The sequence below is a fragment of the Heliangelus exortis genome, chromosome Z (genome assembly GCF_036169615.1).
Source record: "Heliangelus exortis chromosome Z, bHelExo1.hap1, whole genome shotgun sequence".
NCBI lineage: Eukaryota > Metazoa > Chordata > Aves > Apodiformes > Trochilidae > Heliangelus > Heliangelus exortis.
Genome location: NC_092454.1, coordinates 28,840,850 through 28,867,407, shown reverse-complemented (window position 1 = coordinate 28,867,407; position 26,558 = coordinate 28,840,850). Strand labels below are relative to the sequence as shown.

Sequence of the window (26,558 nt, the reverse complement as noted above, 5' to 3'; positions counted from 1 at the left end):
CCTTGCCATGTTCTTTTCACTTAGTACTGCATGCAACATTCGTCATTTTAGCCTACCTTTTACTCCCTAAAGCACCGCATAAATGTATGAAACAAAAAGCATCATTTATCTAGCGGAAAGTTACAATTAAATTACAGTATTATCGTCTGTTACCATGCTACTTGGATGATAGCCAGTAACAGATCCCATTTTTCTTTTAATTGACTGGAAATATATTGAGTTAAAATACTGGTTTGGAATTACTGAAGTTTCAAATCATAATGAATGCTCACAGAACCTTCATCAGAAAACAAAGATGACAAGCTACTGCTTTTTATCTAATTACTTGTTTTAGAGATGAACAATTGTTGAATTATCTAGAGGAGTATCTGCTCACAAACAACATATTATACTTACTAGATTTAGTTCCAAGCACCCCCTAAATGGCAATGTAGGGAAAAACATTATGGAGCACAGTAACATATCTTATATCTGCTTTTAAAACATACTTGTAATGTTTATTTATGCTGTTAAGAGTAGATGTACTGCACTTCATCATAGTTTTGTAAACCTAAGTTAAAAAAAAAAACAAGGAAAAAAACTTTTAAAGCCATCCTTGATATTAACTTAATCAGCACATAATAAAATACCTTATATCTTAGATTATTTTACCTCAAAACTAGCCAAAAGAGCAGAACCAACACTAATAATTTTCATTGGCCAATGAGTTTAAGAGCTTCCATTACTTAATTTAATATGAGTTCTTCTTGTAAACCCATCTTTCCACATCTTAAGATTTACTGTTTATATTTAAAACCAGTTTAGAAGTTCTATGACTGTATGAAAAGAGTGTATTATAATAAGTATATTAATTCTGTGTTGCTGTGTGGAAAAGAATATTTCATATGTTGAAGTGATTTATTATTTGCTATAAAAGTTAAATATTTCTCAGCTCAATGCTGATTTTGATCCATACAATTTTCAGTAAGAAATAGTTAGATACTTGTAATAGTTGGAATAATTATGCTTTAAGTAACACCAAACATACTTCTATTAATACAACTGAGAATATTTTTTTACATGCTGTTTTTTGTTGTACTTGTCATGGGTTATTTTTAGCCCTTTTTACAGGCTTCTTTGGATCTCATTAGTCTCATTCTCCCATTGCATGTTCTCTGCCATCATTCATTTTATTTAAGTGCAAGAAATAGATTTTTTAGATATATTTGATAGACATGCCTGAGGGTCCTACAGATTTTTTCCATATCATATTTATATAAAATTAACAATTAACTGCATATATATGTATGCCATATGTAAATTTTAAACAGTATTTTATCATGTATCATGTTAATCCATTAATCCATACACTATCTTCATTGCAAAACATTTTAAGTTTTACTAGATAAAAAGATATTCAGAGGCTTTCACTCTTCTGTTCATTGACTCTGTATGAACACCCTTATTGAAGGACTTACTCATATACTAAAGTGATGCTTTCAAGGAGGTGAACCGTTCTCTCTGGTTATTTTCTCAATATGCTCTTATAAGTGCAAACAGGAGCACTGCTTCAAGTTAAAAGTCTCACACACACTGGCTTCTTGGATGTCCAGCAGCTGTTTTAACATTTGTTAAATTCCAAATCTCCCATACATTCCTTTCATAGAGGAACTACACAACATAGGTATGTTATGTAGAAGCTTAACATTTATCCCAAGTGTTTGTCTCCAACCCTTGGCAGTTGCTGACAGACAAGATGCTTTGCTCATTCTGTCTTTTAAAGCTGCAACTTTTTTTTTGCATTTCACTTTTAGAAACTGTGCAATTGCCATTACCTACAAGAAAAATGCCTTCCTGTTTTTTTAGTTTTTTCCTGCTAAGAATACTATACTTGGAACCTACCTGCTATTATTCCCACTCAGTACCTGTGTGTATGGGCTCTATGCTCAATCTTTTTCATTCTGACTGTGCCATAATTATGCCAGCAGAAAAGTTATCTCCATTATCACACATATGAACACACAAGTCTCAAGCTTTTTTTCCTGTCAGCTCTCCTTGTTTCTATTCCCTGTTTAAGAAACAGGTGCTTAGGGCATTTCTAGACACTAGGTCTAAAGATAAGTGTCATGTCAACCCATAAAGTCAAGAGAATGGTATTTCAGATGTTGCTGTAGCATTTCTTTGAAAAAAAAAAAAAAACAAAACCAAAAAATCCCTAGGAATTGGATGGCTGGGCCTTGTCTGTCCCATTCTCTGCTTTCCAGCAGGGGTGAGTGTCCAGGAGACACTCTCCCTTTCCAGCTTCAGATGATTCATGGATCAGCAAATCAGAGATAAAGTTCCTCTCCTTTACATATTGCTAGGTGTCCAGCAGATGTTACGCAGACAGAAGTAGAACTAACAACAGCTACCCTTCATAACACATTCTTTCATGAATGTAAAATGTAAAATGCCTGTAAAATACATTTAAAAAATTAAAAATAATAACAAATGCATGAAATAAATAAATCTTAACGAAAAATAATTTGCCAGAACACACAGGTTTCAGAGTAATCCAAACCATATGAAATACCTAAGTATGTTTAAATACACACTTAAAAAACCCAAAACCCTCTAAAAAGTATGTCTCATGATATTTTTACCATTCCCTCTCTCTTAACCTCTTATAGACTTCTCGAAAACTGCTCTACATCTATCTCCTAAGTGCCTTGAAGCAGACTGAAGGAACTACCAGCCTGAGAAACTGCAACAAAGGTTACAGAAGCAGAGTCCTAGTAGTGATAAGATTGCAGAACTGTTAATTTGAGACACACAACTCGTATTACTAATATGCCATATTGTTCCACCATCACAAATCCTTTGAGAGCCTCAGTATATCACATAACCATAAATGCTCTGGATCAAAATACATTCCTTATGAAAAAGCTCCTGATGAATGTCTAGAATAGTTTCTGAAACATTCCTGATTTGGAAGAGACTTGGAGCACTTCTGTTTCCACATAAAAAGGACCATAACCCACATAGTGACCTGTCTAGACATAACCAAGCCCATATAACCAAGGGTATCTAGTTTGGACTCTGAACTGAGGCAAACTAGAATTTTGCAGTGACAAACTTCATTGTCTATCACAATTAGTCATCGCTGATTATATTTGATTGTGTAATCTCTGAAATTCTTGAAAGAGGGTACAGACTAGATGTATTTTAACTTAATTACTTATGTTTAACTGCACCTAGATATAAAATAGCTCTTGAAGTTTCATTTGCCTATATGCTAATTTATTTTAGTTACTTCTGTTTCCCATTTATGCCTAACATTTACAATGTTACATGAAATACCCTCTTTGAAAACAGCTCTAAATGTAATCTGAAGAGCAATAAATCAGGAGAGAACATGTTTATTTCACAGATGATGATTTCTTAGGCATTGAAACAAATCCAGCTTCTTCCTTCTTCCTTTAATGGACTTGACATGATACTTGGAACCTACTCAAAACTGTCAGAAGGGGTCAAGGTCTTTGAGTCTGGCAAACTTGAAGAAAAAAATATCTTGCTTACTGCTAAAAGTACTGGGTGTTAGTCACTACCTGCAACATCTTTGCAGCCAAGATTACACAGAGGGTCAGTTAAACCTGAGATGACTAAGAGACTTTACATGGACTGCAGTCTCATGTTCTGTGGTCAAGTTGGGAACCACATTTACCATCAGCACTCCCTTTAAAAAGTACAAATAGATAGTCACCTTATAAAAGAAATTAGTGCGTCCAACAGATCCAATTTTTCCTGTGTGGTTCATGAAACAAATGTTTCCTTCAGTAGCACCATAAAATTCACAGATTTTAACAGCACCAAATCTGTCTAAAAATTCTCTCCAGACATCGTTTCTTACTCCATTTCCAACTGCTAGTCGGACTTTGTGATTTTTATCTCCTTCATTCTGTTAAAAAAAAACCAACACAATTTAAAATATTATATACTGATAACTGCAGTTGATTGTCCCATATAGTGTGCAGAAAATGTACCATCTTTAAATACATCAAGTATAAACAAATGAAAAAACAATGAAGTTAAAGAAAGACAGAGTAGCTTGTCTAAAGTTAGCAAACTGCAATCAAATACATACTCTCTTGTTGAACTTCAAAATTATTTCCTCAGTAATGGCTACATTAACTTATATAAATGTTCCATATTTTAAATGTTCTATAGTCTCAGTCTTAGAGGAATAAGAAAACTGGGAAGAACAGAGAAAGCCAGGAAATATTTCAGTCAAGGGATTAAAGTTCATAGAGCTTAAAAGTTACTTTGTCTTCAGACTAATTATAAGAAACAATCATATTTCACATACTTGTAACATCTATTCCCCTTCCCACACATTTTTAGTTGGTTTGGATGTGTTTTTTTTTTAATTTCCCCTATTTTAAAATAAGACTCCATTTTAATAATTGTAAGGGGCAATACAGAATGGTCTAGAAGTTAGACAGCACAAAAATGTAAGTACTGTTTGTTACCAAACACCTTTATGACTGCATAGCACTCTAATATTGCAGCACTGTCTGTATATACATCTCTCTATATATAAACACACAAATACTTCTTAATATACATATTCCCATATGTGCATATTGACATTCTTTAAATATGTGTGCATATATACAGATCCACATACATATACTAAATAAAGCAAATATTTACTATATACTGTTCTATTCTAGTTTCCTTTTCCCCTCCCAACACTAATCTAGTATGAATTTAGACATGTCTTTATATGAAAATACATTTAACACTTTTAATCTGGCATAAAACCAGAGCTAATTATTTCTTCTAAGAGATCTTGTCAGCTTCCTGAAACAGGAATCTTTACATATTTTTGGTGCTAAAACAGTGAAACTTCTACTGAGTACATAGACAGAAGTGTTCCTCAGAGGCTTATGTCTTTTCCAAATTAATTTCTTTTCATGAGGTGGATTAATTCTCACTTGTCTAACAAAAAACACATACTGAAATTTTAAATTCCTCCTCTAAATCATGGAGATCGACCATGCCTTTTTCTTCCCTCTTAAAAACCAGTAATGTATAGAAAGACTGACAAAAAAAAAAAAAAAAATCCTTTATTGTGCTTCATAGTCTTTCCTCTGGAACTGAAGTCTTCTTGCTGGAATGACTCAGCAAGGAATTCACCTATTTTACTAGATGCAGACAGCATCCCACTCTTCCTATCACATCCCACCAGATGGGCAACCAAAGGAGATTCACAATGAACTCCCCTGAGAAGAGTCTACGTACACTTGGATCAATCTTCCTCTGAGACCTGTTCCTCTCTGGGGTGTCATAACCAGCACAGATAGAGTTTACCTTTTCTAACTGCCTCAGGCCACAGTCAACCTTCTCAATCTCTTTTAACATCCCCATGAATATCTTGCATTAACCTCTATAATTCTCTGCATAGTGCTCTAAGTGTAAGGCCATTATTCAGGAGGTTTATACAAAACACAGCTTCACTTGAAATTGAGCAAGATTACAAAGCTTGTAAAAAACCACATAACAATATTACTCTTAAAACAGTGGGTAAGAGAGAGAGATATGAAGAAAAAGGAGGTATCACTAGCACAATCTCAGCATGATGTTGTGGTCTCTAGATGCTACCTGGCCCCTCCTCTCCTGGATGGTTCTCAGCCTACTTTGCACAGATTCTGTGTTGGGTTCAAGCATGTTGAGGAAATTAGTTGGTGGGGAATGAGGGTCCAGATGATTCTTTGGTCTCCCCCAAAAGAGTTTACCAAGCCTTACTTATTTTCAGCATGCACTTTGTCCTTAAACAGTAAGTGGACTTTCACAAGATGTCAGTCTGCCTCTGCAGGGCTCCTCTTGCCCAACAGTGTTCCTTACCAAATAAGGATCCCCATTTATCAGCACCAAATAAGGGGCTCCCTTTGCAAGAACAGTGTCCTCATTATCAGGATGGCTACTGCATGGGGGGCTCTCCTTATGACAACAGCATCTAGGTGGCTTATCAAATGAGGGTCCCACTGCATAACATCCAGTTTGTCAGGACATTGTTTTAAACAATTCTTACTTTTAGGACTCTACACACAGACAATAAATTAGTCCACTATATTTCAAATACTCCAGTCTCCTCTACTTCAAACTTTTCAAAGTGGGTCAATTCCCTTACAGTTTCATTGCTAAACTGAAACTAACATGTCAGCAGCTCAATTGCAATTACCCCTTGCTGACATCACCAAATTATTCAAAAGCCACAGCATTTGCTAAGAGATATGAATAACACAAGAAATTCTTTCACAGAAACCCTTTGTTCTCCCGTGAACAAGAGACATGCACAATTACACACACACACAAAATTTTTCAGTTAGACTGTATTGCTTCAATTGCTGTATTTGTGGTTCAGTTATCTGTGTCACAGTTGTATCTATCTGTTGACAGTACTCCCTGAAGAGTATTGCTGGGCTTCCTAAGGAAAAGCAATTATAGCTGTAACAGGGTTAGTGCAGTGAGGCTTTGGTAACAAGGAGGCCACAGCACTGGCTCCTGTGAAAAGCTGCTGGAAGCTCCCCTGGATCCAATTCTAGTCCTACCTTTGGTAAAGGCCAACCAGATGTGGGAAGCTAGATGCCTATCTGCAAATAAAATATGCTATTTCTGATATATTACAGGTATATTATGTTCCACTTCAAAAAGGAGAACGTGAAACTGCAAAAAAGATCTGTAGAGCAGAGGAGACGGGGAGGTGAGAGCAATGCCGGGGCAGAGATACCAAAGTCTGTGAGAAGAGAAGGGGAGGAGGTGCCCAAGCAGAGATTTCCCCAAAGTTCAGGGTGGGATGGCACACTGTCCCCCTGCAGCCCATGCAGCAGGGTGCCCATGGAGCCCATCAAGGACCACAGTGTGGTAGATGTGCATCTGCAGCCATGGAGGCCTCAAGACTATTCTTGAAGCAGGTGCTGACTGTGGGAACCCTGCACTGGCGCAGCCTGTTTCTTGGGAGACTGCACCTCAAGGGAGGGGCTCATGTTAGAGGGATTCATTAAGGATTCTCCCATGGAAAGGACCCTGCAAGCAGGGGAAGGCTGTGAGGAGTCCCCTCCATGAGGAGAAAGGAGCAACAGAAACGCTGTGTAGTGAACTGATCTTAAACCCTCAGTACCCTTCCCCATGTACCCCTGAGAGGGAGGCAGAAGCAAAGAAATTTGGGCCCTGGAAGAAGGGAGGTGTGGGAGGGAAAGTATTATGATCTGGTCAGGCTTTCTCTCTCTTAATCTACCTCTATTCTGATAGATTAAATTAATTTTTTTTCCCTCCACATTGAATCTGATTGTTTTGCCCATACCATAATGAGGGACTGAAAATCTCCCTGTCTTGTTTTGATTAATAGGTCTTCAGGTGGATTTTCTCCTCCCTATCCCACAGTGGGGATGGGGGGCAGTGAGTGAAGAGGGACCTGGTTGCTACAGGCTGGGCCTAAACCTCAGCAACTCTGTGCATCTTTCAACTGTAAGAATGGAAGCTGTATGCACTTCAATCTCCGAGCAAGTTAAATGAGTAGGAAGCCAATTATTATGAGGGAAACTTGAAACAGTGATGATTCACATCAGTTTTACACAGAAGAAAAACTATTCATGTAACTATTTTTACCTACACTTTTCTATAACTAATGTATGACATTAATTCACTTTAAGTTTACATGTGACTAGTTGTCAGTGAAAAGTGAACTGCAGTAAAACACCAAAAAAACAAACCTTGCCATTTTAACATCTTTTTCATTACTTGACCAATATATTCTTCTGTATATGTCCACATCAATGCCAGAGTTCAGCTCGAGGATGAGCATTTTGGTATCCATGGGCACTGTGGCCAAAAACTTATGCAGTAAACAAAATAAAATAAATAAGACAAGGGGCTGACGATTCCATCAAATTTTAGAAACATGTTTGAGTGATGCACACATGGTGTGAAATGTATGAAAAACTATGGTTATGCTTTAAACAGACCAACAGTCTTTAAACCAAAAAATCATGCTTTGAGTTTCTGCCATATTTACACAGTATTTCAACTAGTGTCCCTTTGCTACAGTAGATACAATTAGAGAAGCAGGAGGAATTCCGTGGAGTCACCTAGTGCATATTTCTTTGGGAGATGAGCTCTGCTATCCTTGTGCCAATCTTGATACCTGAACAAGCTGTGGCAGCTCAGCCAGTTATGCAATAGGTAACATGCAGCATTTGTTTGCATGTGTAGATGTCTAGATGGCTGCAACAACACAGTACCTGGATAATGCTTCCTTCATTAAAATCTGTATTCCTCTCATTTAGGAAGGTCTCCACGCCTTTATGCCTTGCCCTGGTCAACTGTCACAAATAAGCTCAAATAATGTGTGTCCTGGAATAATTTGCTCATGCTTTGTGTTTCTGAATGTGATTAGTTATTCTCTGCAGTTAATTAGAAAGACAGGTTTTAGAATAACAATGTTAGAAAAACTCTACAAGGTTTTTAAAAAATGTCTCCTTATTTCTTTTCCTGCTTTGTGATGTTCTTTTCTTACAGAGTGATTCTGAAGTTAAATGTAGATTCATTCTGTATCCACTTCTAACAGTAAAGGTGAAGCATTTTTAATGCCTTTTTGAAGCATAAGCATGTTTTTACCTTACACCTGGACTTTTCTTCAGTTCATTCTGTTAAGAACTTTGAACTGTGTACCAAATAGCTGCATACATCATAAATCAGTTCTGACACCCTGTGTCTCCATTTTGAGGTTGTCTTTCATTTGTATAGTAATTAATCAACAAGTCAAGGTCTGCCTTATTACACTAAATACAACATACCTGGGATTTTTCACGTGCCTGTCTTTCCTCAAGTGCTCTTTGCAAACTGTGTTGACTATCTGTATGATTAAATTGTTAATAAAAGAAATACCTTTTAAAATGTCAGCAGCAGTTTATTAACTGGTGAAGGAATGATTCATGACTGCAGCTATATAAAATCTTATTTAGCAGTTGCTTTTAAAAATGTTAGAAAATAAGTTCATAATCCTACTTTTAAAACCATTTCTGAAGCAGGAACAGTCAAATGGAGAAAATCAAAGCACTTAAAGCACTTTAAGCACAAGAGACATGAAACATTTCTTCTGTTATGGTCTTGAATATACTAAAAGTGATCTCAGTGCCTGAAAAATGCAAATATCTGTTAAATATAAAGCATGATGGACAGACCACACAGGTTTTACATTCATGTCTTTACAAGGAATGCATGTAACAACACATCCACCAGTTCTCTATTGACACGTTAGCCCTGGAAAATGGAGCATCAGGTAGCTAGTGGGCAAAATGAGAAATACCCTACTGCCATTATGATGACAGATGTAATAAATTCTTCAAGATACATGCTCACATTTACTTTTCAATAATGCCTGATAGTAAATTGCAACTACATCTTTTGAGCAAAATACATTACCTAGATTTTAAAATAGAAGTAAATTAAAAGAGAAAGAGAACTGAAGAGGTGCATCATAAGAAAGGAATAGGAATTCTAGGAACAGGACACATCCTTCCAGCTCAGGATCTAGTTGACTGCTTTTTAGTATAGCTCACTCTCACCACACTTCGGTTATGTAACTTCCTGATAATATAATAGGATTGTGTTCTAATGGGAGTTGTCTTTCTTTAGCTCTTTGTCTCCATTTAGCCCATGTTCAGGGCTAAACTGAGCAGCACGCTCTCATGCTTCTCTCTGAAGAGCTCTCCCCAGTCAAGAGCAGGACTCAGGAAGAGGAAAAATGACCCATGGGCTAAAACATAAACAGATTAAATGCAGTAACTAAACAAACACAAACATGTAGTATGTAAGCTTATACTTAGGCTAGTCCTCAGGAGTGCTAGAGAGAGCAGCAGACAAATAGGAATTCCCAGCATACTTCCCCCTTTTATAATGAGGGTGTTATAAGGGGGTATGGCATACACTTGATAATCAGCTTGGGTCAGCTGCCCTGGCTTAGGCTACCAGCTGGCTTGGGGCTACAGGTGATCTGCCCTCCTTGGCTGGCCTATGATCATGTCCCAGTGAAACAGGACACTCTTCTAATAGGAAATACTCTCTTTAGCTGCATTTCTTTTTCCCCAGAAAATATCTACCACAAAAACAAAACAAAACAAACAAACAAACAAAAAACCAAAAAAACAAAAACCAAAACAAACCCAAAACCAAAACCCAAAACTAACCCAAAACAAAAACAATTTTGTCTGTGTACCATCAAGTATGATCAAGTTGACCACTATAATTTTGCTGTTTGACCCAGGAGCCCACAAGTCAAAACAAACTGGACAAAGCTCCCCTAAGGTCAATTCAGAGAATTAAAGCACACACAAATTATTTCTTGAGCTCCATATTGCAGTATCCTGTAAGCAATATGAAGTTTCCCTTTGTAGAAGTGTGATTGTGAATCCTGGGCTTCATTATCAGGACATATTCTGCATGACTCCACTAGTTTAATCTAAAACATGCATATCCAGGAAAAGAAACTGACAGGAAGGAAACTCAGCAAGTTATATGACCTCTTAAATACACAGAAAAGTCTTAAGCCACCACAATGGAACCAGTAGCTAACATTGCAAATAACCTTCAGTATTGTTTTAGGTATTAAAAACCAGAGCTTCCTAAGACCAAAATAATTCTTTAAACATTTTAGAAGACTTTTTCAGGAAGAAAACCTGAAAACCTTTACCACTGTTAGTGGGAAGAATGAGAAAACAGACAGAAGATCACTGAGTCCAAGCAGTAGCCAAAATGGATGGGATTATTATCTGCTTTTAAATGAACATTTTAAAAATAGTATTGTTGTTGCAGTCATGGCAGTTCAACATGCAAAATCTGTTGTGATACACAGAGCATTTTTTATTATATCAACTAATACAGTCTGGAGAAAAAAATACAGGTTTCCAAACCCCAGGTCCATTTATAAGATTCCTTTCAGGTGTGCTGAATAAGTACTTAATCTAAAAATTCTATTTTGTCTAACGATATGTACAAATTGTGTTAAATTCTTCTTTTAGACACTGTTAATACTGTAATAAATCAGTAACAACTTGGATTCAGAATGATGTCTGCTTATGACACATGCAAGTGGTAGGAGAAGTTTTAAAGAACACATAGGGTACTAGGAGAATAAATAAACTGCAATATTCCCCCCAGAAAATAAAAGTGATAGATACAGGTTACTTAGAGACTTCATGGAACATATGTAGCTGTCTAACTAATTTTTAAGGATCTTTTCTGAAGTCCCTTCAGAGACCTAAATCCCATCCAATGAAACCCTGGCCAAATTGAATCTAGCAGAAAGACTATAATATAATATAATATAATATAATATAATATAATATAATATAATATAATTATAATATAAAATTATAATATAAAAATAAAGTGTGAAAGCTGATATACATGATCTTACACACCTCAAGGAAACAGAAAATGTTTCTGATGCCAAAGGAAAATATGGGTTCAAACATAAAACAGGATAGCTATTGAAAGAAAATGTCAAAGGAATACTGTAATTATGAAACAGACCTTGAATACAAGCGGAAATGAACTCTGATTTTAATAGAGAGCTTACCAAGTTCATGCAAGGTATCATAAATCATACAACTGATGTCATAATGCATGAAAGCTTATAAGAGTATAAGACAGGACATAATGACCAAGAAAATTGATTTCTAGCCTCTGTAAACCAAGGAAAGCCCATAACCTTATAGAGCAGAGTTCCAGACAATTTGCATGTAAATTAATAAATAGAATACTTATATAGTTAATGAACAGTTAATGGTAGTGTAAATACAGTATATGGTATATTAATAGCTAATGATTATATAAATAATTTTATTTGAAAATTGTAAAAGTCCTTTAACTTTATGATGGCTTTTCAAGGATTTAAAAATGAGTTTGTTTTAGAAAATGAAGTACTATTTTTGCTTTGAAATAGTAAACAAGATAAAATGGGTAAAACAAAATACCATGCCACAGTTAAGAGACAGAAAAGGGACAAAATTAATATCTGAGGCTGCAAATAAAGCAGAAGTTTGTAAGTGTTGGAGAGAAGGAAGGTGACTTTTAGGGAATTGCATTAGCCTACAGTGAAAAGCCCAATTATAAAAGTTGGTCCTTTATATATTCGAACTTCCCTTTTGGTCATTAACTTTATTTTTTTTTCCTGTAAGTTTGTTTATTTTACTATAAAGTCAAAATTTTTTGTTTAATCTTAAAAAATAAAAACCAAACCTAAAAAAACCCAAACAAACAAAAACAAAAGCAGAAAAGAAGAAGAAGAAAGAAAAGAAACAAAGGAAGAAGGGAGAAAGATATCATTACTCTGGCTTCACATCACAGCCAATGCTGGTCATCAACTATGCCCTTTTTAATTCAAGAACATTCTCTTTGCTGAGGCATGCATGCCTAACAGGGGCATTGCATCCAACTTCTGTACATTTTTGCAAATCTCTGTTCTGCTAAGCATTTTGTCAAACGAAAGAAAAGGATACAGTTCTTTTTGCTTAATGTTATAAAGGTAATTGGAAGCTGTTATGTATTTTTATTTAGTATTCAAAATAAAAGCTATTTATTATCATAAGTAACTGTTAAGTAATTTATTAAAATTATTAGCCAGCTAAGGTAATGTATCGTGTAACATTTTGGATTTGTTACTGAAACACAATAGGACAACCTGTTGCTCATAAGGTTGCAAGAATTAGGAAGATGAAATCTAACACTGGACTATGAATGTTTTTTTCATGTTACCTTAGCCTGAACATCTTGGACTTTCTCTATTGTCAGTGGGTAGATGGAGCCACATAAAGGAGAACAGCAAGATTAAGAGTTAATTCAGTTAAGCCAAGTCAGCTATACTTGCTAATTAGAACAGGTTCATCATACTTTGTATTTGATACCATCTAGATAGCCATCACACCACAGACTGCTAGAGGAAAAGAACTATATTCAAATAAGGAATAATTCAGTTTCATCAAGTGATAATGAATCAGTTTCTAGTCTCAAAATTTTAATTTATTTTTTTTTAATACGTCAGCACCTCGTGATGCAAGCTGTTTGGGTTTCTTTTGTAGCCTACAGAGCACCAAATTTTTGAAGAACCTCACATAAAAAGAAAGCCAGAGGGACAGGCTTATTACATTTTTATTTCCATTTTAACATAACCACATTAAGAACAATAAATGTACATAGCTCTTAGAAATGAATAGCTGTATTTTTGGATCCACTTACCTCTGGCTGGCTGCAAAGGTAGCGGCAAAGCTCTCCAATGTACTGGATGACAGTCACATTGTACTTTTTGCAGTCACTCCAAAACTGACTGGCTGAGAACTTCTTTTTTAACACACAAGTTGCACCTTTATAGAAACAGTAGAAAAGGAAATGAAGCATTTTCTCTATATGGCAGCTTAACTTTCTATGTTTACTATTTCTACAGTATTGGACATGGGAGAAACCAAGAGCAGCTTTGTTCAGAGAACACTTTGGTACTTAAGCTGTTTTGTTAGAACATGTGTTCAGACCTGATAGACAAAGAAGGGAGATGCACACAGTACCCTCCCTCGTGAGTTAAAGGATAGATAAGAGGTTAAAGCCAAGAAGACAGATTCTCTTTGTTGGTATTCATGTTGGGTTTGTGTGCCATGGCTTCAGTAGCAGCAGAAGGGCCACAGGGGTGGCTCCTGTGGGAAGCTTCCCTGGCTCCAAAATCCAGACCCACTTCTGGCCAAGGCTGAGCCCATCATCAATGGCTATAACACCTCTGCAATTAACATATTTAAGATGGGAGAAAGGAAACTGCTTCAAAGACTTGCAGAGGGGACAGAAAAAGAAGAGATGAGAATAATGTCTGAACAGAGATACCAGACTGAGGAGGTGCACCACATCAGAGATTCCCCTGCAGCTCATGATGCAATAGCAGGCTGTCCCCTTGCAGCCCATGAAGGATCAAAGTGAAGCAGCCCGTGAAGAACCATGGTGGAGCAGATGTGGACCTACAGCCCTGGAAGACCCCATGCCAGAGGAGCTGACTGTGGCCAAAGAACTGTGACTGTGTACACACTGTGTACTGACACTGTGACACAGTGTACCCACACTGTGACTGTGGGTAGCCCACACTGGAGCAATCTGTTTTTGAGGGACTGTGCCTCATGGGAGGGACTCATGTCAGAGGAGTTCATGGATTCTCTCTCATGGGATGGACCCAATGCTGGAGCAGGGGAAAAATGTGAGGAGTTTTCCCCTGTAAGAAGGAAGGGGCAGTGGTGTCAAAACAGACAGGTCAGCATGACCCCATTGGTCACTAAGTGGATGTGTCCTGAGCTTATCTTGGTGTGAAGAAGAGTTGAATGGAAGATGCTAATCACTAATGTCTTTAGCCTTGAGCACTAACTAATGCAGATAATAGGAAACAGGGACTAACTAAGCTTAACTGTGAGCTTACCTCTTTAATATATTAAATACCCTCTCTAGGCCAGAAGAACCCCCTACTCAAAAAAGCCCCCTACCTTCTGAGCATGCATAGGGAAAAGAAGAAGTGCTAACACTTTAAGTGGAAGCAAAGAACTAGTTAACTGATAATGTAGATTAGTATCAGTACACTTAGAGATAAAGTAACTTTACATTTTTTTGGTGTATAAAAGAAATCCTGTATCATAGAGGTGTTCTACCTGTGTGAACTATCTCTTAGCACCCCCTTCTGTGCAGAACTGGAATAAAATTAATATCTTAATCCTGTGTATAAATTGGTTTTGCACACCACATTTCGAAAGAACCCAAATTTGGAGCAGCATTTTTGGCTACCCAGACAGGATGGCCAGAAGTCGTTGCACAGCTCATCTTGCTGTTCCTGAAAAGAGAGGTTTGAATCAGACAGTGTGTGTTTGTGTACTCCAGTGCACACTGACCTGTTGACCAGGGATTCCTCTGAACCCCCTCTGTTGTCAGGTGGTAAGGAACTCAACAGTGCAAGGCCAGAAAAAGATATTTGAATAAGAGAGAAAGAGGTAAATAAAGCCAGTGAACAGTGAGTATTGATCCCATATGAGCTGGGTAAATCCTATTTGGATAACACTCCACCTAAGCCATATTGCTAAGTACAAATTAGTAGGAAAATTGTGCACGTGCCTGATAATTGGCAGGGGGGGAAACAATCATTACTGACAGGGGGTCAGAACTGTGTGTGCAAGCACACATGAAGAAGTGGGTAAGAAAATTCCTTTTTGGAAACATGGGATCAAGTTTACCCTCAACTATCTCCTCTTGGTCTCCTTTAGGTTGTATTCTTAAAAACTGGAGTAAATTTGGAAGGGCCCCCATGACTAAAGACAAAATAAGATGATACTGTAATCAATGGTGGCCACAATATAAATTACATGATGTGCAATTTGGCAGGAAAATGGGTCTTACAGACAAAATAAGTCTTTGCAATTTAATACTGTTGATGGTGTTTTGCTACCAATTTGAAAAATGTAATAAAGTGTCTCATGTTGATGCCTTTTAAACTTTATATAAGGATCCTCTTAGTAAGAAAAAATGTGGGGCATGAGGAGTTTGAGATAATGATAATAACCAGCAGAGGTAATGGACAACACATGGACTGAACAATGTTAAAGAAGGAAATCATCATGGAGAATTTCAGTTGTTACAGTGGTGGTGAAGGGAAGAGGGGTGAGTTGTGTGTAAACAGTGCATTTTCTTTCAGTATTTTTATGCTGTCTTAAACTTGGTGTAAGCTTCCCCCAGCCTTGGCCTTTAGCAAGTCTGGATTTATCCCCTCCCCCCTTCAAATCTGGTTTAAAGCCCTTTCAGTGAGCCCTGCAAACTCCTGTGCCAAAATCTTTTCCCCCCTTTGCGACAGGTTTAACCCACCTGTTGCCAGCAGGTCTGTATACTGACTCATGATAACAAAAAAACCCAAATCCTCCCAATGACACCAGGCTCAGAATCAGGTAATAATCTGATGGGTCTTCCTGATTCTTCCCTCATAATTCCCTGGAGCTGGAGGCACTACTTGTGTTTCCAGTCCCTTAACCAGTTGTACCAAAGCCCTGAATTCTTTCTTGATTGCCCTCAGGCTTCTAGTACCAACTGCATTGCTCCCTACATGAAAAATCACTAATGGATGATAATCTGAGGGATACATAAGGTTAGGAAGTTTTCTAGTCACAGGCTTAACCTGGCCCCCAGAAAGGCAGCAGACTTACCTAAGAAGTGGGCCAGGTCTGCATATCAAGCAGATAGGGTGATACCTACAAAAATGACCCATCTTTTTTTCTTTAGAGAATTAACTAGATCAGCTGGGCAGGAATTTTTTGCCATTGTCCCTTATCCTTTAGGTCACTGTTTTACCACACAGTGGAGAGAGAATAAGGAATCCTCCTTACCATGTCCTATCTGCTGGGCCTGCCTCTAGAGAAGGTAGGATGCAGTTTTTTCATATCCATCTCTCTCTCTCTCTCCCTGATACTCCTCCACCTACTCACCTCCTCTCAAGAGCACCATCACTAAGAAGACTTAGTCTATCTGGACACATCTCCCAGAGGAGTGCTCACTGCTGCCATCCTGGATTGGTGTTTCAGCAGGACACACTCCGCAGCCTGAGTAGCATATGTGTTCCTCTGGAGCTCTGTCTGGGAAGCTGCCTCAGACAAGGTGGGCTCACAGTTCAGAGAGGCTGTGGCTTTATGCTGAGTGCATACAGTCTCTCCCTGATGGAACTGGCAGAGCTTTGGCACTTCCCCTGTGCAAACCACCATGCAGACTGTCGTGCCCACTCTGGTCATTCATGTGCCCCAGGCCACTTTTCATAGGTGGGGTGGCATCAGGTGCTGTGGCTTGTCTGGCATGTCCCTGCCTCAGGAAAACCATCCCCAAACTTCCCATGTTTACCAAGATCTGCCATTCAGCTGCAGGCTGGACCGAGCTCAGATCAGCTCCCCTTGGCAGCAGCCTTTAATCAGCAGTTTAATCAGTGAAAATATGATTCTGTTACTAAATAACTGACTAACAATAACTGAGTAAATAACAATTTTACTATACAATGTCTTCAGTTAGACAGAATAATCTAATTCACTGATGCAGTGAATCTAAATCTAAATGTAGATTTAATTTCTTATTCATTTCTCCCTCAAAACCACATGCAAGCTTGCAAGTTCCTGTTTCAGTTATGTTGGAAAAGGCAGGTCAGCATGACTGGTGGAAGGAGCATTTACTGAGCTCATTTGGTGGGAAGAGTTGAATGGAGGATGCAGACTACTAACATCTTTACCCTTGAGTAAAAAAGATACTAGAAATCAATGACTAGTTAAATTTACTATGAACTTTCGTCATTAACATACCAAAATACCCTCCCTTGGGCTGGAAGGACGCCCCTATCCTCATTCATAGTGAAAAGTAGAAATGCTTCCACTTTTAAGTGAAGTGGCTCAGTCCAAAGAGTTGTATTAAATGGAGTTAAATCCAGCCAGCAACCAGTCACAAGTGGTTTCACCCACGGCTCAAAGCTAGGGCTGCTCCTGTTTAACATCTTTACTGATGATTTGGGTGAAGGTACAGAGTGCAGCCTCAGTAAATTTGCAGACAGCACTAAACTGGGTGGAAGTGTTGATCTGTCTGAGTGCGGAGATGGTCTGCAGAGGATTGTAGACAGGCTTAATGGATGGGCCAAAGCCAACAGTATGAGTTTCAACAAAGCCAAATGTTGGGTCCTGCACTTCAGCCATAACAACCCCCACCAGTGCCTGGAGAGGAGTGGCTGAAGAGCTGCCCAGCAGAGAGGGACCTGGGGGAGCTGAACATCAGCCAGCATTGTGCCCAGGTGGCCAAGAAGGCAAATGGCACCCTGGCCTTTATAAAGAAGAGTAGAGTGACTAGCAGGGCCAGGGAGGTGATCTTACTCTTGTCCTCAGCTTTGGTGTGGCCACACCTCTAGTACTGTGTGCAGTTTTGGGCATCAGAGCATAGGAAAAATATCAAGGTTCTGAAGATGGTGCAGAGAAGAGTAACTAGGCTGATTAGTAGTCTGGAGAACAGGTCTTACAAGGAAAGGCTGAAGGAGCTGCGGCTATTCAGCCTAGAGAAGAGGAGGCTGAGGGAAGACATTATTGCTCTCTACAACTCCCTGAAAGGAGGCTGTTGTGAGGTGGATGTTGGCCTCTTCTCCCTAGTGACTAGTGACAGGACAAGAGGAAATGGATTCTAGTTGTGCCAGGGAAGGTTCAGGTTAGATATTAGGAAAAATTTCTTCACTGAAAGAGTCGTGAAGTTTTGGAACTCGTTGCCCAGGGAGGTGGTGGAGTTGCTGTCCCTGGGGATATTAAAAAATGGGTAGTTGTTGTGATTCAGGAGATGATTTAGTGGTTAAAGTGATGTAGGACTGATGGTTGGACTCAGTAATCTTGAAGGTCCTTTCTAACCATGATGATTCTATGATTCTATTCCACCATATAGTGCTTAGTCTGTAAATATACTAATACAGTTTCTACAATGCCAAAATATCACAAATGTCTTTAAATTCCTTATAGCTAAATATAAGAGAAAGTAAAAACTTTTGTGACACAAATTACTATAAATAATTCTCCAGACAGCTCCACAGATAGCTTGTAAGAGATTCTTTGCTATCACAACACCTCCCACTCCAAAATACAGAAGTACAGAGCTATTTCAAAAAGACAGTTCATTTGACTTCAGCAAAGCATTAGTTTCCCTAATGCCAGAGAACCTAAGCATGTTTTATACATTTTAAGCAAATTCTATATTAACAGCACAATTAAATGAAACAAGCCCTACCCAACTCAATACATCCACCAATGCCAAGAAGAGATGCTGCGCTGTGATAAAGAGGCAGAGTAATATAAATTATGTCTTCTGCAGTAGCACCAAAAGCCCAGAGTCCAGCAGCTCCTTTAAGAGTCTGCAAGTGACTGATGATTGCAGCCTTTGGAAGACCTGTAATGAATACACAAAACCACGCATAAGGTTTCTCTTAAAAATAATTTTTTTTTCTTTTTTTTTTTTCTTTTTTTTTTTTTTTTTTTAATTATTCCTGTATATGGTCTCTAAAATCATAAAAGAATAAATTCTTTGTCCCATAATCAAATTTCTACCCATCTGTTTAGACAACCATTAATACAGGATTGCATATTTGTTCTCTACACATAAAGATATATAAACCAATTCATAAACTCATCTGTTAGTTATTTAATCTCATGCCAAGTCAATTCAAACAGGTGGAAGCATGAAAGAACTCCATGTTTAGCACACTATCAAATCACATAGAGCAGACAAAGGGCCACAAGCAGGTACTGTACATATGGACTTATATGGACTTGTTTTAACATAAAGAGGCAGCACACTAGATCTCTAAAGCAATTAACAATGGGTTCTACATGAAGCATATACTGTAGTGGGTGCTTGTCTAAGATGTGTACATCCAAGTCTACTTATTTGTTTCATGAAGACTATGTAAATTATGTAGAGCTAAAAACAAAGTCAGCAACACACAACCCCATAAAAAACCCAACAAACAAAAAACCCCCAACAACACCAAACAAACAAAACCTCAAATTCCAGCAAAAAGTGTATTTCATTTATGTTTTTCCAAATTAGTTTCTCCAGGTTAAGCTTGGAATTTCTGTTCAGGAACATACAGATTCACATGCGAGAGCTTCCTAGGCTACTACTCTTGTAGTTATTGAGTAGATTATGTGGGTTTGCTCCATGAATGCTATTTCATACGCAGAAAAATTTCAGGCTGACTCCTGATGATAGACTGTTGAAAATTTCAAAAGTTTGATGATTCAGAAAGTTTTATCACCCATTATAACAAAGCTACCACTCACTTGAAGACTTACTTGAGCTACGAACTAGAAATGTGATCTATGGAGAGCCTAGCTACACTTAAATGCTATTTCAAAACCTGTAACATTAAGACAAAAGACAATAACCTGTGTTGGCAATGAACGACTTACAGCCAGAAGTGTTCTGCACTCTTGATTTTTTCCTTATGCAGCCAGAAGTGTTCTACACTCTTGATTTTTTCCTTATGCCTGACCAGGCAGCTGAATACACACTGTGCAAGATACTTTTTTCTTTTAACTATGTTTACCTGTCATTGATTTTAGAAGCAACACTATGCTGTTGCTTTATCAAAAGCTGTTAAAATGCTCCATTACTTTTGATTAGAATGTCATTCCATACTCTTCATACTAAACAAACCTTGTTATTTTTATTACATGGGGCATAATATAAATAAAATGTGAATTATTACACTTGTTCTATGTACATTGTAGTACATACAAGCATTCAAAAATATTTTAATTCTACATACTAGAACTTGAGACTTCACACTAATATTCAAATGCAGTTACATGAACAAAGTCCTTCTACCTTGGAAATTCTATATTTTTGTAAAAACTCCTTACTTTTACCCAGCCAACTCAGCCATATTTATATTAGTAGTGTTTACAGATATACCTGACCTCTTGACATTACTTATACACTACTAAATTTTTATTCTATACTGACATTTTTGTTTCCTAGCTTTTCCCTAGAAGCTGAAGCAAATAAATTTAATAATTATTTGTATGAGGGAACAAAGCCATAAAACACACGTTCATTTAAATCTTCTTGTGACTAAATCTGTTTATCTTAACATCATCTTGCTTTTCATGTCAGTGATCAGTATTTTTAAAGTCTTAGCTTCTTAGCTGCCGGAGCACTGCTAATATATTCAGCCATCTGTTTCTAAACTAAAATGCTAGTAGCTTAATCCTATTTTCTGTCTCTTTAGTGTCCTGAATAGAACATGACTTAAGGAAGACAACTCAAATGTCTATCTGCTTGTTTGAAGGTTGTTTTTCAAAGTTCTAGTTTCAAAGTTCTATACATGACTATATTAGCTGCGCAGTGGTATATGATAAAAAATAATATCTACTATTGTAAAAGTGCCCAAAAAGCAAAATATTTTATGAACACCTTAGCTGTGAATTAATAAGAGGAAAAGCTCAGTGCAGCAGGAAAACAAAAAGAAGACAAACCCATAAACCACTGGCTATAAACAGTCACTGAAAAGAAATAGGATATCATGAATAATGCTTATATGCAAGAACTACGATATTCTACTATGAAAAGCTGATCAAGAAGATTAGAGCTGTGGAAAATCAAGTTTTTAGATGAAAGCTGAAGGAAAATATAGGACTCTTTAACTGAGCTGTACCTGTTGTTCCTGAAGTAAATATATATAAAACAGACGACTTCAGGTTGTTGGCAGAGCGTCGATTAATGGGAACAGGGTCTTCAGATGCAGCCTCTATTTTGTCTAGAAGAGTATGCACACTTGGAAAAGTGGAGGCTTTGGTCATTATCCAAACACTAAGATCTTTCTCAAGGTTAGGAAGAATTTCTTCCAGTGTCCCAAGAAAATCTTAAAAAATTAACAGAAAAAGAATGTTACATTATGTTTTCACAAAAATAGGAAATAAAATATTTTTCCTCACAGTTTTGCTTTTTATAATAGAAACAGGAATAAAAGTCACCTCTATGGACATACATAAATTCAATAAAACAATGGTGAATTACAATGAAAATTCACTGGAAAAAGAACACGATAAGGTAAAAATACTGCTGAACCCACAAAGCGTGTCAGCTATCCCTCTAGGAAAAAGGCTGAGCCTTGGTGTAGAATCCCAAAAAGAATATTTGTCTCAAAACAGCCATCCTGACAAAATGGACATTGCACTCAGGTGGAGGCCTCGTTCTCTCAAGGAGAGACCCTCATTTGGGTAACCACCCTGATAAACGGGGCCCTATTCTCACAAGAGCAGCCCCTCCTTCAGTGGCCATCCCCATCAGCTGAACACTGGCCTTGCAAGGGGAGCTCTGTCTGATGCAACCCTGACAGGCAGGACACTGTCCTTATTCCATAAGGGACAGGGGCAGGCAAGCTGTGCCCTGCGGAGGCAGAGTGACATCTTGTGTGTGCCCCGGGTAGAGACACTGGAGAGGGCACATGCACAGAAATCAGGGTTATTGCTGTGTCATCCCACCTGGAGGGGCCCAGGTGAACACCTGGCTGTGCAAGAAACTAAGTTTTACTGCCTGTTGCTTTGTTTTGTTAGCTGTAACCTGTTGTTTTCACAATTGCCTTACATTTTGCTAAATTGTAATCCATTGCTTTGAAAGTATCATAATTTATAATTCTGCTAGTTGTAATCTCATGTGCTTTATAATCTTACTCACTTTTAAGTAAAGTTGTGTTTTTATACAAACCTCCTGGGTAATAACCTTACTCCTAAGTACTGCACGGAGAATTCCCGACCTTAATCTCGCTGAATGAGTTGTTAAAAGAGATTAATTAAAGGAGGAGAAGGATTGGGCCCAGATGCACACATGCTCCTCTCTGAAGGAGTTCAGAAAGCAAGGGCATCCAGTCTGAATCTCTAGGAGTCTACATAGGAGTGCTCCAGCCCTCTGATCATCTCTGTGGCAATCCTCTGGGCTCACTTCACCAGCTACACGTCCTTCTTACGTTGTTGACTCCAGAAATGAACACAGTGTTTTTGGGTAAGATCTTACAAGATCAGAGTAGAGGGGCAGAATCACCTCCTGACCTGCTGGCTATGGGTTTTTTGATGCAGCACAAGATATGATTGATTTATTGGGCTACAAGTGCATATTGTTGGCTGTTGAGCTTCTCATTGAACCCCAAGTCCTTCTCCTCAAGGATGTTCCAAATCCATTCTTCACACAACCCACATTTGTGTTTGGGATTGGCCAAACACTCAATCCATTCCCTGACCAGCCTGTAATTATGCTTGGGATCATCCCAACACAGGTGCAGAACCTTGCACTTGGCCTTACTGAACTTCATGAGGTTTGCATGGAACTACCTCTCAAACCTGTCAAGGTGCCTCTGGATGTTTTCCTTCCCTCCAGCATGTCAATGACACCACACAGCTTGGTGTCATCAGCAAGCTTGCTGAGCTTGCGAGTTTTTTCTTAAATTGTTTTGCTCGTTACATTTTTTAACATGATGAAGATTTAGCTGTATTACCCAACAACTCTTAAGTTAACTATAGAAGACATTTTATTTAGGACTCTTCATGACATGAAGAAACTAATGAATATTTCTAATTTTTTAGAATTCAGAAGTTCTAGGTAGGATGTGCACCAAATTCCTTGTGTATTTGAGTAATATGAAGTGCATGTCTGTCAAAAAGAACCTACTACTTCTTTTTCTTTTTGCATCTTTTATTTCCGTCCTTCAAAGAAAGATTGTAACTATTAATTTCTCTATAGATACAATTATTTAAGAGTCAAGAATGACAAGAGGGCATTTGTTGTTGTACAGAGGCTTACTTCTTGGTTGGTTTTTTTTTAATTTCTACTGAACTATGAATTGATTATACAACGGAATTTCTCTATAGTGTTCAGGAATCCAGTACTTGGAACATTACAGAAAGAGCATGTAATTATACATTACACTGAAAGAAACTTCTAGTTAAGATAGCAGAGAACCGCAGAAATAATAAGTGATCCTCTGAATATGAAAGAGTGATTTAAAACAGCTGTATTCAAAGTGCCAGGAACTGAGTATTACTTCTGGAACACACAGAAGCATGGGATGTTTGAAGATAACTCTCAATTGTACTAACTAATTTCCAATGAATTGTTCTGATGATAGTCAACTAATGTTGACTAATGAAAAAACAACTTTGGTGCCACATGTTGTACAGGGCTCATTCATCCTTAGAGATCATCTTGTCCATGTGTCTGGAAAAAACCTCGTGGAGAAACTATAATTTGATTATTTTTAGAGGTATCTGGTATGTGTGCATTATCATAAAGGAAAGGAGTTATAATAAAGCACATTAGCCACTTAAGCTTCAGTTTCTCTCAAGACTTAGTTTGCTTTCTACACTATGAAAGTATATTCACATTTTTGTTTAATTGTTTTGGAAGAAATGTCTGCTTATCTAAAGTTTGGTGATGTAGTCAGCTGTAATATGTGGGTCATTTATATAGTTTGCATATTAATATTGCCATTTACTAACTATTGGGCTTCTACCAGGAAGAAAACATCCACAACTGATCAAGATTAATATGCTTCTCCATTTCCTCTTCGGGATCAGTGTTGGCATCTTGAAATGTCACTGAAGGCAATAAAGGTAGTAAAACAGAAACCAGCTTGGGAATCACAGTTGGCTGTGGTTTTCAATCAAAGGTTATCTGTCAAAGGCTAAGAAAAAGCTAGTGAATAAACAGATGTGGGTATCGAATAGAGCATCTAGGATTGACTTTCTCAGGCTTTCTATGGTTTCCTTGTCCTAAGTGTTAAGGTCTAAATAGGTTTTTGTTCCAAATAATTAGTAAGTTTTGATAAGATCATATGATGTTAATTCACAAATACCAAAAAAACCCCAAAACCAACAACAAACCAAAACAACAACAACAAAAAACTTTGTTTCATCTTCTCCTCTAGCATGAACCCTCGTTCTAAGCTCAGAAGGCAAGAAATTTAGAATACACTCAGAACCAGCAGAAAGCACTGCTCGTGCCTCAGGAGTAAAGAAATGTTATAAGGAAAAAGCTATGACTGCACAGCTGGGAGATGTAATTCTGCACAGAACTGCACAGTCACAGGATGACTGCAGCTGGAAGGGACCTCAGGAGATCATTATGGTTCAACACCCCCGCTGAAGCAGGTCCACATAGAGCAAGCTGCCCACACATGGCCATGTGGCATTAACACTCCCTGAATGTCCTTTGCTATCAGTACTGAAATAAATCAATCTCGTGGAGTGCAGTAATGCAGTCCTTTCACAGTTGAATCCTTACATAAGAAGTCATGACAACAGGTCTGGGATGACCTGCTAAGAGATGAACTCTTCTGAGAAGAAAAACACTGTAACTGCATTGGCAAATTCCATTCCTAAATTTCTTAAGTCCCTGAAAGGAAAAATGTAATCCCTTGCTCAAACAAGACTCCAGTGAACAGAAATACAGACTTCAGAAGTATCTTAATTTTAATCAATTACTTACTCCTCTGTTAAACCAGTAGTTTTTAAATGAATATAGGTGGCATATTCTGGTAACAAAGATAGTAAGAACATTTTAAGCAGGCCATAGTGCTGTTAGAGTATAATGCTGATTGCCATAGTGGTGGCAATCTGAGTGAGAGAACAGTATATGGCTTCTTTTTTTTTTTTCCCTCTACAAGTTCATCATTTTTTCCCCTCTACAAGTTCATAATTAACTGCTGTTTTATTTTAAGATGCATTTTTAGACTCCAAGTTTTGAATATCTTCCAACAAGCATTCCCTAGGATGGGAGTGGTGATAGCGTTCCTGGGAATGGAAGTGTGCAAATGTTATGTAACTAATTAAAGCAAGACCTAGATCTGTGAACACAGCACAATAAGGAGTTAAAGAAGAACACTCCCTGCACCAAGGCAAGATGAACTGCTGGAAAGGAACACAAAGTCTAAATACTAGCAAGTCAGAGAAGCTGTATTTGCCTTAAAGCCTGCGGATGGATGAGAAGGAGAAAAACAATTTACTAGATTGTGCAACGTGAATTAAAAGAATATTGCTGTCATAGAAAACATTCAACCTTTTGGAGATAGCCATTTCATATAAGCAACCAACAAGAGGTAGAAATTTTGAAAGTTTTATAACTTACTTGAGGCTTAGGAATAAAACATCCAATTCTAGAGTGGTTGTATAATATGTAAATTAAAATCAAACCCTCAAAACCTCAGTAGTATTACTGGACCAGAAGAAAATCTGATTGTAAGAGCTGAAGGAAAGAAAAGATTATACTAATTGGGCTAGGTTACCAAACCACAACTTCGGAAAAATATGTAAGCACAAGACAAAACTGAGGAGTACAAATTCCACAAATGAAAGTGATCTTGCAAGAGGCAGCATGAAAGACTGAACAGAGTGTGGAAGACAATGCAATGATAAATAGTACTGAGCCTATTTGAATAGAGGTATCACATCTGCAAATAATAAAAGCTTTTTGGAAAAATTACAAGACGTACCAAATGTTTTTGAAAATTAGAATTTCCACTATCCTGAAATAGTACCATTACATACTAATACCTGCTTAAGAAAATAATCTTAGACATTATGCCTGACTACGACAAGGATAGATATTAGACAACAGGTTGATCATTTTTAGTTTAACTATTTTGCAAAAAAAATTACTATGTTCAAGCAATGCACAATCCTGTGAATAACAGTGCCTCAAGAGCTAAACATTGAAGAAAGTTCAAGTCATGCCTACTGAAAAGGAAGGGTCCCTTGAAACACAGGGAAGTTGGACAGAGATGTTAACAGACTTTAAAATTATCTCACTGGCTGTGTAATCTCAGTGTTAAATACAGCCCTGCAATTTTTATGAACGTTAGAGGAAAATTGTTATGTAAAGTAATTATGTGCCTGTTTTTATTTCAAGAGTTATGTGTGTTAGTCCTCACAGTCACTGAGGGGTATATGAACACTGAGCTGTGACACCTGGACTCCTTGGGA

General features: G+C 37.7%; 2 protein-coding genes across 3 annotated transcripts in view; one reads left to right on the top strand and one right to left on the bottom strand.

Moving 5' to 3' along the window:
• The window catches only part of SLC27A6 (solute carrier family 27 member 6), a 42,635-nt gene that overhangs the window by 13,402 nt on the left and 2,675 nt on the right, over nucleotides 1-26,558 (bottom strand). The window contains exons 2-5 of one of the 2 annotated variants that reach the window (XM_071730072.1): nucleotides 21,242-21,448; nucleotides 18,814-18,972; nucleotides 13,258-13,382; nucleotides 3,722-3,916 (exon numbers count right to left, since the gene is read on the bottom strand). In XM_071730072.1, the coding sequence (XP_071586173.1) occupies nucleotides 3,722-3,916; nucleotides 13,258-13,382; nucleotides 18,814-18,972; nucleotides 21,242-21,448 (686 nt within the window). The remainder of the gene's footprint in view (nucleotides 1-3,721; nucleotides 3,917-13,257; nucleotides 13,383-18,813; nucleotides 18,973-21,241; nucleotides 21,449-26,558) is intronic. The other variant, XM_071730073.1, reaches the window with a different exon arrangement.
• The window catches only part of PAM (peptidylglycine alpha-amidating monooxygenase), a 457,165-nt gene continuing 454,935 nt past the window's right edge, over nucleotides 24,329-26,558 (top strand). Inside the window, exon 1 of the mRNA XM_071730044.1 lies at nucleotides 24,329-24,339. The gene's annotated coding sequence lies outside the window, so the exon portion shown is untranslated. The remainder of the gene's footprint in view (nucleotides 24,340-26,558) is intronic.